The 19,674-nt window shown below is 38.8% G+C and overlaps 1 protein-coding gene across 1 annotated transcript in view; it reads right to left on the bottom strand.

The window, feature by feature from the left end:
• Window positions 1-1,714: 1,714 nt before the first annotated feature.
• The window catches only part of LOC100352640 (olfactory receptor 52B2), a 43,555-nt gene continuing 25,595 nt past the window's right edge, over window positions 1,715-19,674 (bottom strand). The window contains exon 2 of the mRNA XM_051823096.2: window positions 1,715-8,154. Within this exon, the coding sequence (XP_051679056.2) occupies window positions 3,760-4,728 (969 nt within the window). The 5' untranslated portion in view covers window positions 4,729-8,154 and the 3' untranslated portion in view covers window positions 1,715-3,759. The remainder of the gene's footprint in view (window positions 8,155-19,674) is intronic.

Genomic DNA, 19,674 nt, shown 5'->3' with positions numbered 1-19,674 from the left:
CCCTCTCCCATTCCATTCACATCAAGATTCATTTTCAATTATCTTTATATACAGAAGATCAATTTAGTATATATTAAGTAAAAATTTCATCACTTTGCACCCACACAGAACACAAAGTGAAAAATACTGTTTGAGCACTAGTCATAGCATTAATTCACATTGAACTACACATTAAGGACAGAGATCCTACATGGGGAGTAAGTGCACAGTGACTCCTGTTGTTGACTTAACAAATTGACACTCTCGTTTAAGGCGTCAGCAATCTTCCCAGGCTCTAGTCATGAGTTGCCAAGGCCATGGAAGCCCCCTGAGCTCGCTGACTTTGATCTTATTTCGACAAGGCCATAGTCAAAGTGGAAGTTCTCTTCTCCCTTCAGAGAAAGGTACCTCCTTCTTTGATGGCCTGTTTCTTTCCATCCACAGTAGTTCTTGATGTCAAGCTGTACATACTATACTATCCATGGACTTGAGAAGATCTTGTTTTAATTATTTGTGTTTTGGGCTTATCCTAGCAATATCTAAAATTTTATGAACCAACAATTATTCTATCCCCAGAAACTTACCCAAGGTGAATAGAAAGTTTCCCAACATATGAAAGAAACCTCCAGATACACACTCTAGAGTGAAATGGAACAGTATTTACACCTCATTCTCAGAAATCCCTTGGTTCAGGAGATAGCTTCTCCATAGCTAGGACTTCAGGGAATGTAGGGTTTAATAAGGCAGCAGCAGACCCCAACAAACTGGTCTCCAGAGATCACTGGCTCAAGAATCAAAGAGGGTAGGCACCTGACTATGTCCTTCCTGCAGTACTCTGTCTATACTACATCACTTAATGCCGCCATTTCTCTAACATAAGGACACAGACTGGATTTGAGTTGCTGTTAATCAATAAGTAGAATTTTAAAGTCTAGCCTATACTTATTAGATATCAATGTAAATAGAAACATATATTTACAGATAAAAGAAAGATCAGAATGAGATAAATGTGTGTGTTTTCAGCCATAAAACTAAATAATATTTAACAATGAAGGGTCCAGAGGTCAACCACGTGACCAACATTTCAATCCAGAAATACATATATGAATACTGCATACTACTTTCTAGAACTCAAATTTTTATGGTTTCCTAAATAATTACTATTCAGTTGAGACCATAAATGTCATTGCTGTAGAGACTAAGAAGATAAGGTGACATGGGGGTATTGCAGAGGACTTCAAAGAGGAATTAACACCAGTTCTCTTCCATTTGCCAGATGTGTGGCCTTGATTATTTATCTTCTCTGAGCCTTGGGTACCACTGTTTATTAACCAGAGATAATAATAGGTTGTATGAGGATTAAATGAGAAAATGCAACACAGTTCTTAGCATGGTTTCTAGCACAGAATAATTTCTTAATGCATATTATGTAATGTTATTATTATTATATATTAATGTATTATTATGTGGTAGGGTGTTTTGAAATTGTGATGGAAAAGAAAGTTATGTTCAAGTTATGTTTAAGTTAATTAAGTTAATATTTTGTATCACATTTACTCTGTAATCCTATTATTTCCAAATTGTGGCTAACAGAAGACTAGGTTATTTTAGAGATGTAAATTGATGTCCTATCATCAAAAATTATATGACTTGGATACATATATCTATGGTCACAGAAGTGGGAAAAACACCTCAAATTATGTGCATAAGTCACAAATTGTCAGCATTTTCCACATTTATTTGACTATGGAGCTTTTTTTTTTTTTTTTGACAGGCAGAGTGGACAGTGAGAGAGAAAGACAGAGAGAAAGGTCTTCCTTTTGCCATTGGTTCGCCCTGACTATGGAGTTTTTAATAAAACCTTCATTGATACCAAACATGTACTCCTAACGAATACTGCATGGAAAACACTCAAAATAATGAAAATTCTCCAAAACATATGACAAAAAGTAGTTTTATTAACTTTTTTGGCATACTTAACTTAGAGTCACTTTATAGCTTGGATTAAAGTATAAAAACTGAACAGAAGTAAATTAAGAAACTAGTACAAAATATGAGGTGGAACATGATAAAGACCATAGGAAATTGGTAAGGACAGTGTTAAAGAGAATATTAACAATACTAATATAAGTATTAGTAAGCTATTTCTCAGACACTATGACCTAAGGATCGTGTTAAGTACTATCTATATGGTTTATTACATTTAATCATCTCAACAACCCTATGAAGGTACCTATGAAGGCACCCCAGAAGGTACCCAATTAAAAGATAAGCTCCCAAAATATTGAATGAATTTTATAAGCTCACACAGCTATAAAATGATGGGCATGAGTTTGAATCTTGCTATGACTGCAAATACCACCTACATAACCATTCAATGGTACAATCCATGAGTTCCAACCACTAATTTGTTGAAAAGCAAATCTGAAAGGAAGAAGCTAAGAAAGACTCCAAGGTTTTCAACTCAGTTAATATGATGTGATCACCACTATCTTGTTCCAAGAAAAGAAGCAAAGGAAGAAAAATTGACTCAACTGAGAGTTCTATATCCTGGAGAAGATAACAAGCTAGTAGTTAGATTTAAGTATCTAAAATTCAGAAGAGAGTTCTGGGCTAGAGAGAGAGATGTGGAACTCATTAGTATAAGCACTGATTGATGCAATTACTGTATATAACCTTTACTGGCAAAGCATGAAAGAGTAAGAGTCAAGACTCCGAACTCCAAGAGAGTATTCCAATTTTCACTAACCTGGCCATAAGCAATGTGCTATAATTCATAATACTAGGACTGGTCAAAAATCAGCTAGAAGAAAATCAAGTACACTCTGCTTCCTCCTAGTTTGTCTATTTCCTGGTCTCTGAGTTAATCAACAGTTTGAGAAATAAGTATCATGGATCATCAGGTGATTTGCCTCCAAAATGTCAAAATATCTTCACAAGGAGCTGGTTTACTAATCACTGGTTTTGAGGCCTAATTTAGTTGGTCACTTTAGTGGATCATAGAGATCAATGTTCTGACTTTAGGAAAGTGATTGTGCTCTCATTCATTTTTCAAAGACATTGGGTGCCAGGCATTTCATAATGCATTAAGGATACAAATATCAATGATACACTCTTCTAGTTTCAAGAAGTCAATGGATGCATAAATACATTAACAGTTCATTGTGCACATTTAGAGATTTGCATAACATGCACTAGACAAGCAAAGATAGGAGATTGGCTTGCTTGGAGAAATCACGAAAGACCTCTCAGGGAAAGCAGTTCTTGAACTGAAATTTGAATGAAATGGAATTTTCTGTAAGCCAAATGACATACATGGCTGTTTTTCAAACACATTTACCATTGTAGAAGAGAGTGGAGAATTACTGGCCTCTATACAAAGAATCAATGCACATTTTTGGATTTAAGTAAATTGGAGCTCTTTCACATGCTAATATAAAATTATTTTTATTCACTTGCTTACAACTTCACTTCATACAGTATTCAGTTCCTAGAGCTTCTGGAATATATCTAATCTGATGAAGATATCAAATATTCACATGAGACATGTACACTTACTTATCATTTCCAGGTTGTAGAGGGGAATATATGAAGAGGGAAGAAAAAACAAAGAAACAGGAGAAGGAGGCAAAGAAGAAGAAATAGCAGAGAAAAAAGAAAAGGGATGAAGCAGAAGAAAGAAAAGAGGAACAAAAAGAAAAGCACTCTCAATCTAGAAAAATTCTATATTTTACACTTAGCTTCTTTGATGAAACTGGGGGTGAAGATCAATGGGATTTATCATCCAAGAGGGGAGGCACACCACCAAGTCTTGATGTCAACCAACCAGTGGGCTACACCTTCCCTGATCTGCTTGGTCTTTACACCATAGACAATAGGGTTGAGCATTGGTGGCACCACCACATAAAGATTTGCCAGCAGGATGTGAACATGTCGAGGAATGTTACGCCCAAAGCGGTGGGTCAATAAGGTAAAGAAGGATGGGACATAAAACATGAGGATTACACAGAGGTGGGACCCACAAGTGCTGAGGGCCTTGTGCCGAGCATCCTGGGAAGGCAAATGAAACACTGCCCGGAGAATCAACGAGTAAGACACAGCGATGAGGATCACATCCAAGATGACCATGACAATGGGCACTGAGAAGCCATACCAGATGTTAACAGTGATGTCAGCACAGGCTAATCGAGCCACTCCAATATGCTCACAGTAGGAATGGGGGATGACATTTGTTTGACAGAAGGGCAGCCGCTTCAGCAAGAAGATCACCGGGAAGATGATGGAGAAGCTTCGGGTGACAATGGCCAGAGCAATCCTTCTTACAGCAGGCCACGTCAGCACTGTTGTGTATCTCAGTGGGGCACAAATGGCCACAAAGCGATCAAAGGCCATGGCTAACAGGATGGCTGACTCCCCAACAAACATCACATGGACAAAGAAGACTTGGGTGACACAGGCATCAAAGAGAATGTCATGTGCATGGAACCAAAAGATGCCTAAGGCCTTGGGCACTGTGGTGGTAGAGAGCAGGATGTCTGTGATGGCCAGCATGGAAAGGAAGAAATACATGGGCTCATGAAGGCTATGTTCTGTGATGATGACCACTATTAGGATGCTGTTCCCCAGGACTGCCATTATATACATGAGGCAAAGGGGTATTGAAAGCCAAATGTGATAAGCCTCCAAACCAGGGATGCCGAGTAAGACAAAAACTGCAGGGTGGAAGACGGTAAGGTTGATGTGAGTCATGATGCACTCTATAGTCTTCTTAATAATGACTTAGGAGCTGATGAGTCTGCTGCAAGTGACAAGAAAAAAAAGCACCCCTGAGTATGTGCAGAAATCACAAAAGATAGCATAGATTTCTAAACTGTTGGACTTTCCAGGGGAAAATTCTCCCAGACAATGCTCACATTGGTGTAGGAATGACTTTTTGTCCTCAATGCTTCATTTGCTTATAAAGCTTTTGTGGTAATAATGCTTCAGAAACAAATACTAATAGAGGATATACCTGCCTCCAATCACTCTGATCCCAGAGCTTTCCCCACACGCACATACCTTTCTAATCTCACCGTCTACTTTCACAGAAGCAGCATTGTCCTTTACCTATATTGTACTTGTCTCTTCCACCAGAATTTTGCTCTTTCAGTATTTACCTAAATTTGACTTTTCTTATAGCTCTGCATATCCAAATTTTATATCTAAAATGCCTCCTATACAAAAGACTTGAACAGGCATTTTTAAAGGATGGCCAATAGACACATGAAAAGATGCTCAGGATTAGTAGCCATTGGGAGAATGCAAGTAAAAACCACAATGAGGTCTCACCTCACCCCAATTAGAATGGCTATCATCTAAAAATCAAAATATAACAAATGCTGGTGAGGTTATGGAGAAAAAGTTATCCTAATACACTGTTGGTTGGGATGTAAACTAGTATAACCATTGTGAAGACAGTCTGGAGATTCCTCAGAAATCTGAAATAGGTTTACTGTATGATCCAGCCATGCCACTACTGGGAGTGTACCAAAAGGAAATTAAATTAGCAGATGAAAGAGTTACTTGTATACCCATGTTTATAGCAGTTCAATTCATAATAGCTAAGATATGGAATAAACCCAGATGTCCATCAACTGATGACCGCATAAAGAAAATGTGGTACATATACATGATGGAATACTACTCAGCCATAAAAAAGAATGAAATCCTGTCTTTCACAACAAAATATATGCAACTGGAGACCATTAAGTTTAGTGAAATAATTCCGACCCAAAAAGACAAGTATAATGTTTTCTTGATTGGTTGCAGCTAATATACAGAGCACAAAAAAGTACTTAATGTAAATTGAGTTAACTGACATCTTGGGATTTGATTGTCATCTGTAACCACTGTCTATACCCCTGTAGAACAATGGTCTATCTACCTTTGACTTGTGCAGCTCTCTGTTTAGAGAAGCATTGAGCATGTGATTATAAAGTCAATTGAAAATATGTTATCACAAAAATTAAAAAGGAAAGAAAGGAAGGAAGAAAGAGAGAAGGATGAAAGTATCACTGTATTCTTGGAATCCTATCTATATATTACTAAATTTAAAATATAATTAAAAATGCCTCCTTCAGACACACCACTTCAGAATGCCCTGTATTCATTTTTTTTTTTTTTTTTTTGACAGGCAGAGTGGACAGTGAGAGAGAGAGAGAGACAGAGAGAAAGGTCTTCCTTTGCCGTTGGTTCACCCTCCAATGGCCGCCGCGGCCGGCGCACTGCGCTGATCCGATGGCAGGAGCCAGGTACTTATCCTGGTCTCCCATGGGGTGCAGGGCCCAAGCACTTGGGCCATCCTCCACAGCACTCCCTGGCCACAGCAGAGAGCTGGCCTGGAAGAGGGGCAACCGGGATAGAATCCGGCGCCCCGACCGGGACTAGAACCTGGTGTGCCGGAGCCACAAGGCGGAGGATTAGCCTAGTGAGCCGCGGCACCGGCGCCCTGTATTCATAACAATACCTCTCCTTCTTGAATATCTACCATCTAAATTATATTTTAACGTAACCAACTTTTGTCCTGCTAAGTTTATTTGGCTGTTATATCTTGGATGTTTTACAGGATACTGCATTTGTGTCTCCCTGTCATGTAAGTGGAGTACCAGGTAAAAATACAGAAGGAGCCAGGGGTTGCACATGTGCTTCTCTACTCTAACCCAGATTCATGTTACCCTAGAAGCAACAGGCAGTGGAGCAGCCAATAAAACTGGGAGGGGCAATTTTATTGCTTGCTCGTTATAAACTAACTTCTCATACACCTTCCAAACAATTCCACATAATTGGCTTTTGTCTGTCTTATCCATAGAAACACCAAAGCTCTCCAGAGAAATTATTCTGAGTAAAGGGAGTCAACACATTTTGTATCTCCCTCCCACACTGGCTCCACTAACAGTACTCCTTTCTGCTCCACTTGTTCCCTAACCTTCAGAAAAAATTAATTTTCCTGTTGCTGAGAAGGGTTAAACATAGAGATATCTTGTCTTAGCTTTCCCACCACTCATGTAATGTTTATTTCCTTCTGAAGCTTAACTGTTAGCTGTTAGGATTACAGAAAGGATGAGTGATTAAAAATCTAGACTGGAACATGGAAAAGAGACCAGAGAGAGAAAAAAGGAGAGAATCAGGAGTATAAAGGTAGCAAATAAACACAAGCCAGATATTCTGATACTGGTGCTGAGAGGGACCCAGGGAAGAAGGCACACAAAGGAATGAAATTCTCAGTTCATGAGCCCATCCCCCTACTTCTGTGCAAATGTCTGCTCAGAGCATGATGGACTGTAGGCAATGAACAATGAGACTCCAGGTAGGCACAAAGAAAAGAACAGGGCCAAGTTCTGGCAGTGAAGGCCCCAAGAATGCCCATAATTTGACATTCCCCAAGCCAGAAAATTTAAAATATTTGCTCAACTTACTTTGAAGAAAGGCTGAGCTCTGCTAGGAGCTACTGCTAGTACTGCTCCACCTCTATTTTAAAGCACAGGACTCAAATTTATATAAACAGAACCGCACCAGAAAATAAATTCATTTTCCTTGGAAGGAAACTTATTGGGCAGGTATTTTCTCATCACTTCTCCTAACCCCACTGGTTATTAACATATCCCTTCTCAGTGAAACAATGACACACCTGATGTAAGTCCTCATAGAAACAATGCCTGCTCTCTGCTTACAATTCTTAGGATGTTTTATCATCCCATTAGTGAGATACCAAAAGCGAGATGGGAAGAGAGGCAGGAGGCCCAGATGGCTGTTAGCCAGGTTCTGGGAAGGAAGGTAGTCTGTGGGAAGAAGAGCCTTCACTTCATGCGGGGCTTCCGAGGGCTCTGTCTCAGCCTTGCTGCTTTCTGTCAAGCACCGGTGGGAGGCTCTGGGTCATTTAGGAAACAGGAGTGAGAAGAAAGGACACTCACAGGCACGAAGAATACATCCAAAGTCTCACTGAAAATACCTTCCCAGCTGAGTGAGAAAAAAGGAGCCAGAATGGTAGAGAAGGGATCAGAAACCATATTGAGTAGGAGAGCTCACGCACAGAAGGCAAGGACATGACGTTCTGGTGCCAGACTTCCTCATTCTTGTTCCAGTTCTTCACGACTAGGAGCCAGATGATCACCAGCAGGTCACTTTAGTTCTGCATGCCTCCATTTTTCAAAATTTGGATAAAAAATAAACTTCATGAAGTTATTATGAGGGTTAAAGGAGCTACTCCTTATAAAATGCCAGAAAATAGGTTCCTATTATTATATTTTGATTATTATTAATAATAATAAACTGGCCATAATCCATTTGTATTTTTCCAAAAGGCAAAAATACCTTAATGAATATTTAGCAACATTAAAGTCTTACTCTTCACCTCCTTTCCTAGGAACAAAGAGTAGAAAAAGTAGCCTGAGATCAGGTCTCTCAGATGGACCTGGTGCCTCAAAGCCCAGACCCAAGGGCTTTGGGTGGTACCTGAGGGAGGTCCACTGGGGACAGGCTTAGCTTGGGTCAGAACTGCCTAGCAGACCTCCTTCAAATGCTCTGAAAAACATCAAATGCTCAGCAAAAAACCAAAGTAATCATCTCTATCATTTACAAAGACCCAGGGACTTGGTGAAGTGATGACAGCTCTATAATTAAGAACAGCCAAGGCCGGGAATCACAGGGAAGATTCAGTCTTGGTTAAGAAGAAATAGAGCCACTTCCCTGCAGCCCCTGAGCAAGCTGTTCTCCCTTTGTCTTCCCAGTGTCTCGTTTCCTTCCTGATTCCAACCCAGCTCTACTTGTAGTAAAGCCTATACCCTCTTAAGAGGGTTGTGTGAAGGCCTTTTATGTCTTTATACAATCTTAATTTGGAAGACCCTCTTAATAGGATAACAACATATTAAAATAAACCCACAAACTACTAGATACAGCTGTTAGATAACTACATAACAGTTGACATAGTTACTTTTTTTGTACCTAATTGTATTATCTGGACATTTACTTATATAAGTATTAATAGCACTTTACCTATTTTTTCCCTTACATATGTGTTTCAGATCTCAAGTATTTTTCCCAATCTTAGCTTCTTCAGAATGCACAGACTGTACACACTGAAGTCATGTTTCTAGCAATAAAATAGATGCTCTCTTCACCCTGCGAGATATAACAGAGGTCTCTGCAGCACAAAATATGGATGATTAGTTGTGAGAGGTGTCCTGAAAAAATGTTTCCCAATGATATAGAAAGTATAAAAATCTGTAAATGATTTACCCTTTTAATATATATGAGCAAATTCAGATTTATATCTTTAATAACCTCTCTTGCATTCAGGCACGTAAAGCCAGAATGCAAAATGTTTTCATAATCTAAAGTTAGTGTTATCTATGCTGTAGAAGCACTGAGACTCCCTTAATTTGTTGACATACCCTTAATACTGACTTACGAACTTTTTTAAAAAAAAAATCATCCTTAACTGACAAATAAAAATTATGTATATCTTCCATCACAATGTCCTTATACATGTACACATTGTAGAATGGCTACATCAAGTTCATTAGCATTAGTTCACATGCATATCATTCTTGGTGTGTCATTAGAACACTTAAAACCTACTCTGTTGGCAATTTTTAAATATAGAATACATTGTTGTTAACTAAAGGCACCATAAAGTACAGCAGATCTCATGAATTTATTCCTTCAGACTAGCTGAAATATTGTATTCTTTAACCAATATCTCTACTGTCATACCTCAGCTGCTAGTAACTACCATGACTCATGCTTTTTAATGAATAAACATTTTGGGGAAAATGTTTCTCTACCCACTTGTTTTGCTCTCTATAAACATTTTTGGGGATTTTATCCAAATTTAAATAAGCATATGGTGGTGCATAATGTGTAAATATCAATTGCCATGTTCTTGTGATGTGGTGGCAAAAATGTGTGCAGAACCCCAGCTCCAAAGAATAACCTCTTCCTTTCCCAATGTCTATACCTGCTTTACAAAATAAAAGACAGGAAATTGAATGAAGAGAGTTTTTCAGGTTCAGGTATACCTGACATCAAGATAAACAAGAAAAAGTCTCCTCAAGAGTCTTCCTCACTTTGCGACTAAGGAGTTCATAGCACTAAGCACAGATCTTGGCACACTGTAGTTACTTGGGAAACACCTGAACAAATGAGTCATGTAAGTAGTGAATTAATATTTTTCCAATAGCTTTTCTTGCTTCATCAAAAACAAGGTAGTGATCAATACTGAACCACTATCATAAAGAGCTCCCCCCTCTCACCCTTTGCCCTGCACAGTCTGATTTTTATGGTCTTATAAACTGTCCTTGTACCTTTAAGAAATATTGCTTCCCTAACATCTTCCTGGGCCTTTTTCTGGTGCCTCTTGACATTACTTTCCTATTTCTAAGCAGTATCCACTGCCTAGTTTCACTGCTGTCTCTCTCAGTACCCACACTTCCAGCCCATAATCTATCATGCTACAGTCCCCCTCTCATCCTTCTTCTAGTTGATCCACCTTTCACCTGCACATCTATTTCTTCTCTCCCAGCCTCATTCATTGTCCTTTGCAGATACTCCTAAACACACACACACACACACACACACACACACACACAGCTGAAAATCCTTCCCTCTGCCACTGTCAAAGCTCTTAAACTCACCTACTACATCACAGTAGCAGACGGAGTACTGAGAAAGTGGTAAAGAACTAAAAAGACAATCTGCTTATTTTCAGAGAAGAGAAATGAAGAGAAAACAGAAGACTGGAGACTGATCATATTGTCATGAAAAAGTGTCACTAGTCCTCTCCCGTACAGGACCCTTATATCTAGAGACTAGGAAGCCATGTGTTTCCTTCTGCTGGAGGCAGGTGTCAGAGTCACCATGGGATCATTGCAGATAGGGCAACGAAACAAGAGAGAAATGAAAACCCTTCCCCTAGTGCAAAAGGGAGTACTCTAGGGATAATTAGTAATTCCAGAACAACAAAAAAAGCACATAAGGTATTTGAAGACAGAATAAGAACAGTGACAGAAACCACAACAATAAAATAATAATGGGTAACATGTTTTGAGTTAGCTTACTACATGTTTGTCACTGTTATATTTAACATAAATTACCTCATTTAATTTTCAGAAAAATCTAATGAGAAAAAGCATTTTCTATCCATTTTTCAAATGAGAAAATGGAGAACTAGAGAGACTAAGTAGCTACTACGGACAGAAGACAAGAGCCCTCAGACGACCAAGTCAAAGTGTTCAGATTCAGTCCTGAAACACGAGGGGGCTGAGAGAAATAATTTTTGAAGCAAACTTAGAGAGTCAATTACTTAATGTGAGTAAAAGAAAAAAATGGATATAATAAATGAAAAATTGTTTTTAAAAACTGTTCCATTAAAAGCAAAAATATAAGCACATGAAAGGATGCTCAACATCACTAATTACCAGGAAAGTGCAAGTCAAAACTTTAATGAGACACCATCTCACATTCATTATGATGCCTACTATAAAAACTTTTCTAACCAAAAACAACAAGATTGGGCAAGAATATGGAGAAACTGGAGCCCTGTTCACCATTGGTAAGAATGTAAAATGATATGATCACTGTGCAAATAGTATGGCAGGTCTTCAAAAAATTGAAAATTGTTCCAGCAATTCCACTTCTGGAAGTATAAATAGAATTGAAAGTCATGTCTTAAAGAGATATCTATACATCCATGTTTATAGCATAATATTATTATTCACAATAACTAAAATGTAGAAGCAACACAAGTATCCATGTAGATGTATGGATAAGCAAAATGTATGTAGGTATACACCATGGAACATTATTCAGTCTTAAAAAGGAAGGAATTTCTGATATACAATACAACATGTATCAAACTTGAAGATACACAAAGTGAAATAAGCCACAAAAAGACAAATATTGTATGGTTCTACTTATTTTTCTACATATAATATTCATAGATACAGGAAGTAGAATGGTGGTTGCCAGGGGCTTTGGGGAAAAGGAAATGAGGAATTATTGTTTAATGGTATAGAGTTTAAATTCTGAAAGATGAAAAGAGTTCTAGGGATGAATGGTGGTGATGGTTGCACAATAGTAAAAATGTACCTAATATCACTGAACTATATACTTAAAATGGTTAAGATGGTAACTTTTAACTATTTATTTTGTTTCATTTTATTTGAAATGCAGAGACAGAGATAATTTCTACACACTGGTTCACTCCCCAAATTCTCCCAACAGTAAGAGTAGAGCCAGGCCAACACCAGAAGTCCAGAACTCCATGAGTGTCTCCTACATGTATGGAATGGAACCAAGTACTTGAGCCATCATCTGCTGTTTCTTAAGATGTACATTATTAAGAAGTTGGATTAGAAGTGGAGGAGGGGCTGGTGCTAAGCCTCCTCCTGGGGCACCGGCATCCCATATGGGTGCCAGCTCATATCCTGGCTACTCCTCTTCCAATCCAGCTCTCTGCTATGGCTTGGGAAAACAGTGGAAGATGGACCAAGTGCTTGGGCTCCTGAACCTGTGTGGGAGATCTCAAAGAAGTTCCTAGCTCCTGGCTTCAGATAGGTCTAGCTCTGACCCTTGCAGCCATTTGGTGAGTGAACCAGCAGATGTAAGATGTCTCTCTCTCTCCCTCTCTCTGTCTGTAACTCTACCTCTCAAATAAATAAATAAAATCTGGAGAAGAAGGAGAGGAGGAGGAGAAAGAGAAAGAGGAGGAGAAGGAGAGGGAGGGGGTGGTGGGAGGAGGAAGAGTGGAAGAAGGAGGGGGAATAGTAGTTTTAAAGTTGTTAGGAGACTAATTTTTCCCCACTCATCTTGTAGCTTTTGGAGTAAAGAAATTTCTAGGAATCCATTAAGTGAAGGGGAAAAATTAATGGTATCAACCTAGAAATCCCATTGTTAGGTATTTACCCAAGAAATATAATATAACAAATACCTTGTATACATATGTTACAATAGCTTTATTCATAGTCACCAAAAACTAGGAGCAGCTCACATATCCATCAACAGAATGGATAAACAAATTGTGATGTATTCATACAATAGAATAATAGCAACTAAGATGAACAAACTATTAAAACATGAAATGACACATATTGTTACATGAAATGAAAGAATTCAAACACAAATGGCTAATAATGTATGATTAAATTTATATAAGCCCCTATAACAGACAAAAACTAGTATATCGTGATAGAAATCAGAAAGTGATTGCCTCTGAAAATGGAAGGAAGTAAAAGGTATTTCTTTGATAAAATATTCTATACTTTCAGAGAGGTATAGAAGAAATGTAGGTAAATTTTTCTCATGATTTTTCTGTATTATCTGCCATGATTAAAAATTACAACAGCTGATATCAATCCAATGACATTTAAAAGTGAGAAGAGTAAGAAACCTAAATGGAAGAAAGGTTTCCATTAAACATGACAAAATATTGACACCAACAGAGTGTGATGAGTCACACATTTATGTTTATAATCTAAAACACAAAACCATTAAGAAAACCATAAAAAATTATACATGCAAAAAAACACTGTAAATCAATCAGATGGAATCCTAAAGGCCTTCAAGTAACCCATAGGAAGGCAAGAAAGAAGAAACAGAGAAATAAGACACAGAAGAAACAAAAGGAACATCAACAGAAAAAATAAACAAGCACTAACACACTAATAATTACTTTAACCATAAGTAGTCTAAACATCTCAATTAAAAAACAGAGATTGTAATGTGGGTTTTAAAACAATAAACAAGCAATATGCTGTTTACAAGAAATTATCTTCAAATCAATGCCAAAAAGAAAACTACCTAAAGATATAACAGATAATCTGAATAGTCTTGCTACAATTTTTTTAAGATGAATCTATAGGGGCCAGAGCTGTGGCATAGCAGGTAAAGCTGCCACATGCACACACCCCATATGTGTGCTGGTTCATGTCCCATCTACTCTGCTTCTAATCCAGCTCCCTGCTAATGGCCTGGGAAAAGCAACAGAAGATGGCCCAAGTGCTTGGGTGCCTGCCACCCATGTGGGAGACCCAGAAGAAGCTCCTGGCCCCTGGCTTATGTTTGGCCCAGCCCCTGCTGTTGCCATCTGGGGAGTGGACCAGAAGATAGAAGATCTCTCTCACACACTATTTCTCCCTCTCTCTGTAGCTCTTTCATATAATAAATAAATCTGAAAAAAAAAAGAAGACTCTGTAATTAAAAGCTTCTAAAAGGAGTCAGGCATTTAGCATAGCACATCAAGATTTTACTTGGGACACTTACATCCCATACCAGAGTGCCAGTTTCTCTCGCAATTTCAGCTTCAGCTTCCTGCTAATGCACAACCTGGGAGGCAGCAGGTGATGGTTCAATTACTTGGGCCCTTGCCACTTATTCAAGAGTCTTGATTTGAGTTTTTCATCCAGCCATAGCCCCAGCTATTGCAAGCATTTGGGGAATTAACCAGCAGATGGAAGATCTCTTTGCCTGTGTCTTTCTCTATCTCTAGCTATCAAATAAAATATTAAAATAAACAAAAATTTACCAAAAAAGAGTTAATACCAATTCTTAAGTAATCTCTTCCAGAAAATAGAGAATACTTCCCAAGTAATGTTTTAGGCTAGCACTACCCTGAACCAAAATCATATGAAGACTATATCAAAATAAATTATTGACAAAATATTAGCAACACAGAATAACATATAAAAATTGCACACCATGACCAAATACATTTCCAGGTATGCAAAATTGAATAAATATTCAACAATTAATCTATAACTTACTATATTAACTTAACAAGCTAAAGAAGAAAAATCATATAAATTAAAACTAGAAAAAGCTTTTGGCAAAATACAACCTCCATTCATAACTAAAAGTCTTAGCAACTTAGAAAAAGAAGGAAACAACTCAACCTGAAAGTGAACATCTACAAAAGGAACCTACAACTATCTTCATACTGGTAGTGAAAGACGAATGATTTTTCTGTAAAATCTGGAACACAGCAAAGACATCTACTCTCACCAATCTTACTCAACATCATAATGGAAATTCTAACCACTGTAATAAGACAAGAAAAAGAAAAGGCCTAAAAATGATGGATTATTAGCAGGAACATAAAACACCAGAAAACAGTAGTTATCTTATTTAAAGCTTTTTTAATTTATTTTTACTTGAAAGTCAGAGTTACACAGAGAGAGAAGGAGAGGCAGAGAGAGAGAGAGGTCTTCCATCTGATGGTTCACTCCCCAATTGACCACAACAGCCAGAGCTGTACCGATCCGAAGCCAGGAGCCAGGAGCTCTCTTCCAGGTTTTCCATGCAGACTTCTTCCAAGTCCTTGGGCCATCTTCTGCTTTCTCAGGCCATAGCAGAGAGCTGGATCTGAAGAGGAGCAATCAGGACTAGAACCGGCACCCATATGGGAAGCCAGAGCTTCAGGCCAGTGCATTGACCCACTGCTCCATAGTGCTGGCCCCAACAGTAGTATCTTAATAAAAACGGGCTGCTATGACAAACAGGTGAATTTAACAATAAACATTCATTTCTCACACTTCCAGAAGGTACTAACAGATTCAGTGTCTGGTGAGAACCTGCTTCCTTGTTCTCAGTTATCTATCTTCATGATGTTTTATCACATGGCAAAAGAGGCAAGAAAGCTCTCTGTAATACCTTTTATAAGGTCATAAATTCCAGTCATGAGGCTTCTGCTCTCAGAGCATAATAATGTCCCAAATACTGACTTCCAAATACCATCACACTGTGAATTAGGCTTTAACACACAAATTGGTTTTGGGAGGAGGAGGGGTCAAGATGGAGAAGGACATGTGCCACTACATATAATCCACCTCTCTGCTATGGTCTGGGAAAGCAATGGAGGATGACCCAAGTGCTTGGGCCCTGTACCCATGTGGGAGACTAGAAAGAAGCACCTGGCTCCTGGCTTCAGATCAGCACAGCTCCAGCCATTGCAGCCATTTGGGGAGTGAACCAACAGAGGAAGACCTTTCTCTTTGTCTCTCCTTCTCACTGTCTATAACTCTACCTCTTAAATAAAAAAAAAATCTTTAAAAAAAAAAAGAATTGGGGCTGGCGCCACAGCTAATCCTCCGCCTTGCGGCGCCGGCACACTGGGTTCTAGTCCCGGTCGGGGCGCTGGATTCTGTCCCGGTTGCCCCTCTTCCAGGCCAGCTCTCTGCTGTGGCCAGGGAAGGCAGTGGAGGATGGCCCAAGTACTTGGGCCCTGCACCCCATGGGAGACCAGGATAAGTACCTGGCTCTTGCCATCGGATCAGCGCAGTGCGCTGGCTGCAGCGCGCCAGCCGCAGCAGCCATTGGAGGGTGAACCAACGGCAAAGGAAGACCTTTCTGTCTGTCTGTCTCTCTCTCTGTCCACTCTGCCTGTCAAAAAAAAAAAAAAAGAATTGGAAAAGCATCAAATAAATGAGCTATCAATGCATCTCAAGGATTGAGAAAAACAACAGCAAACCAAACTCAAAACTAGTAGGAGAAAAGAAATAATTAAAATTAGAGAAGAAATCAACAAAATTGATCCAAAAAAAATAAAAGATCAGTGAAATGAAGAGCTGGTTTTTTGAAAAAAAAAAATGAACAAAATTGACACACCATTGGCCCAATAGAGCAAAAAAAGGAAATAGAAGACCCAAATCAATAAAATAAGAGATGTAAAAGGAAATGTATAACATATATCACAGAAATAAAAAAGAATAATCAAAAATTCATTACTCAAAGAGCTTTATGCCAACAAACTGGGAAACCTAGAAGATGAATAGATTCCTGGACACATAAAACCTACCTAAATTGAACCATGAAGACATAGAAAACCTAAACAGACCTATAACCAAAACAGAAACTGAATTAGTAATAAAGGCCCTCCCAACAAAGATGGGCCAGATGAACTCACTGCTGAATTCTACCAGACATTTAAGGAAGAACTAACTCCAATTCTTCTCAAGCTATTCAAAACAATTAAAAGGGAGGGAATCCTCCCAAATTCTTTCTACCAAGCCAGAATCACCTTAGTTCCTAAACCCAGAAAAGATGCAAGAGAAAGAGAATTACAGACCAATTTAACTGATGAACATAGATGCAAAAATCCTCAACAAAATTCTAGCTAACTGAATTAAATAAAAAATCAGAAAGATGGTCCACCCAGACCATGTAAGATTTATCCCTGGTACACAGGGATGGTTCAACATTCACAAATCAATCAATTTGATGCATCATATTAACAAATTGCTGAACAAAAACCATCTGATTATATCAACAGATGCAGAGAAAGCATTTGATAAAATACAATACCTTTCATGATGAAGAAAATTTGGAATAGAAGAAACAGTCCTCAACACAATCAAGGAAATTTATGACAAGCCCATGGCCAGCATTATATTGAATGGAGAAAAACTGGAAGCATCCCCACTAAGATCCAGTACCAGACAGGGATACTCACTCTACTCTCACCATTGCTATTCCATATAGTACTGGAAGTTTTAGCCAGAGCCATTAGGGAAGAAAAAGAAATCAAACGAATACTAATTGGGATGGAGGAAGTCAAAATATCCCTATTTAGGCCGGTGCCGCGGCTCACTAGGCTAATCCTCCGCCTAGCGGCGCCGGCACACTGGGTTCTAGTCCCGGTCGGGGCACCGGATTCTGTCCCGGTTGCCCCTCTTCCAGGCCAGCCCTCTGCTGTGGCCAGGGAGTGCAGTGGAGGATGGCCCAGGTGCTTGGGCCCTGCACCCCATGGGAGACCAGGATAAGCACCTGGCTCCTGGCTCCTGCCATCGGATCAGCGCGGTGTGCCGGCCGCAGCGCGCCGGCCGCGGCGGCCATTGGAGGGTGAACCAACGGCAAAAGGAAGACCTTTCTCTCTGTCTCTCTCTCTCACTGTCCACTCTGCCTGTCAAAAAAAAAAATATCCCTATTTGCAGATTACATGATTCTATACCTAGGGTATCCAAAAAACTCCACTAAGAGACTATTGGAACTCATAGAAGAGTTTGGTAAAGTAGCAGGATATAAAGTCAATGCACAAAAACCAACAGCCTTTGTATCAACAGACAATGCATTTGCTGAGGAAAAAACTTCTAAGATCAATCGCATTCACAGTTGCTACAAAAAAAAAAAAATCAAATACCTTGGAATAAATTTAACCTAAGATGTCAAGGATCTCTACGATGAGAATTACAAAACATTAAAGAAGGAAATAGATGAAGATTAAAAAAATGGAAAAAATCTTCCATGTCCACGGTTTGGAAGAGTCAATATCATCAAAATGTCCATTCTTTCAAAAGCAATTTACCCATTCAATGCGATACCAATCAAAATACCAAAGACATTCTTCTCAGATCTAGAAAAAACAACGCTGAAAGTCATATCAAGGCACAGGAGAACTCGAATAGCTAAAGTAATCTTACACAACAAAAACAAAGCCAGAGGCATCACAATACCAGATTTCAAGACATATTACAGGCAGTTATCATAAAACAGTCTGGTACTGGTACAAAAATAGATGGATAGACCAATGTAACAGAATAGAAACACCAGAAATCATACAAATATCGACCATCAATTTATGTTTGATCGAAGAGCTAAAGCCAATCCCTGGAGCAAGGTCAGTTTCTTCAACAAATGGTGCTGGGAAAACTGGATTTCTACATGCAGAAGTATGAAGCAAGATCCGTACCTCACAGTTTACACAAAAATCCACTCAACATGGATTAAAGATCAAAATCTATGACCTGACACCATCAAATTGTTAGAGAACATTGAGGAAACCTTGCAAGACATTGGCACAGGCAAATAGTTCAAATAGTTCTTGGAAAAGACCCCAGAGGCACAGGCAATCAAAGTCAAAATTAACAAATGGGATTACTTCAAACTGAGAAGCTTCTATACAGCCAAAGAAACAGTAAGGAAAGTGAAAGACAACCAACAGAATGGTACTGATAAAGGATGCAAATGAGAAAGTATTAATAACCAGAATCTACAAGGAAACCAAGAAACAGCACAACAACAAAATAAACAATCCTGTTAAGGGATGGGCAAAGAACTTAAACAGCCATTTTTCTAAAGAGGAAATCCAAATGTCCAACAGACACATGAAAAAATGCTCAGGATCACTAACCATCAAGGAAATGCAAATCAAAACCACAATGAGGTTTCATCTCACTCCAGTTAGAATGGCTCTCATAGAGAAATCAACAAACAACAAATGCTGGCAGGGATATGGGGTAAAAGGTACCCTAATCCACTGTTGGTGGGAATGAAAACTGGTAATCCACTATGGAAGACAATTTGGAGATATCTCAGAAATCTGAATATAGCCCTACCATACAACCCAGCTATCCCACTCCTTGGAATTTACCCAAGGGAAGTTAAATCAGCAAATAAAACAGTTATCTACACCTCCATGTTTATTGCAGCTCAATTCATCATAGCTAAGATATGGAATCAACCTAACTTCCTGTCAATGGAAGACTGGATAAAGAAACTATGGGATATGTACTCTATGGAAAACTACAAAGCTGTTAAAAAAATCTGGTCATTTGCAACAAAATGGATGAATCTGGAAAACATCATACTTAGTGAAATAAACCAGTCCCAAAGGGACAAACACCTTGTGTTCTACCTGATCGGTGACAAATAGCAGAGCACCTAAAAGGA

This window comes from Oryctolagus cuniculus, chromosome 1, assembly GCF_964237555.1.
Source record: "Oryctolagus cuniculus chromosome 1, mOryCun1.1, whole genome shotgun sequence".
In the NCBI taxonomy this organism is placed as follows: Eukaryota; Metazoa; Chordata; class Mammalia; order Lagomorpha; family Leporidae; genus Oryctolagus; species Oryctolagus cuniculus.
The sequence above is the reverse complement of the archived record's forward strand: the minus strand, read 5'-3'. Positions and strand labels throughout refer to the sequence as shown.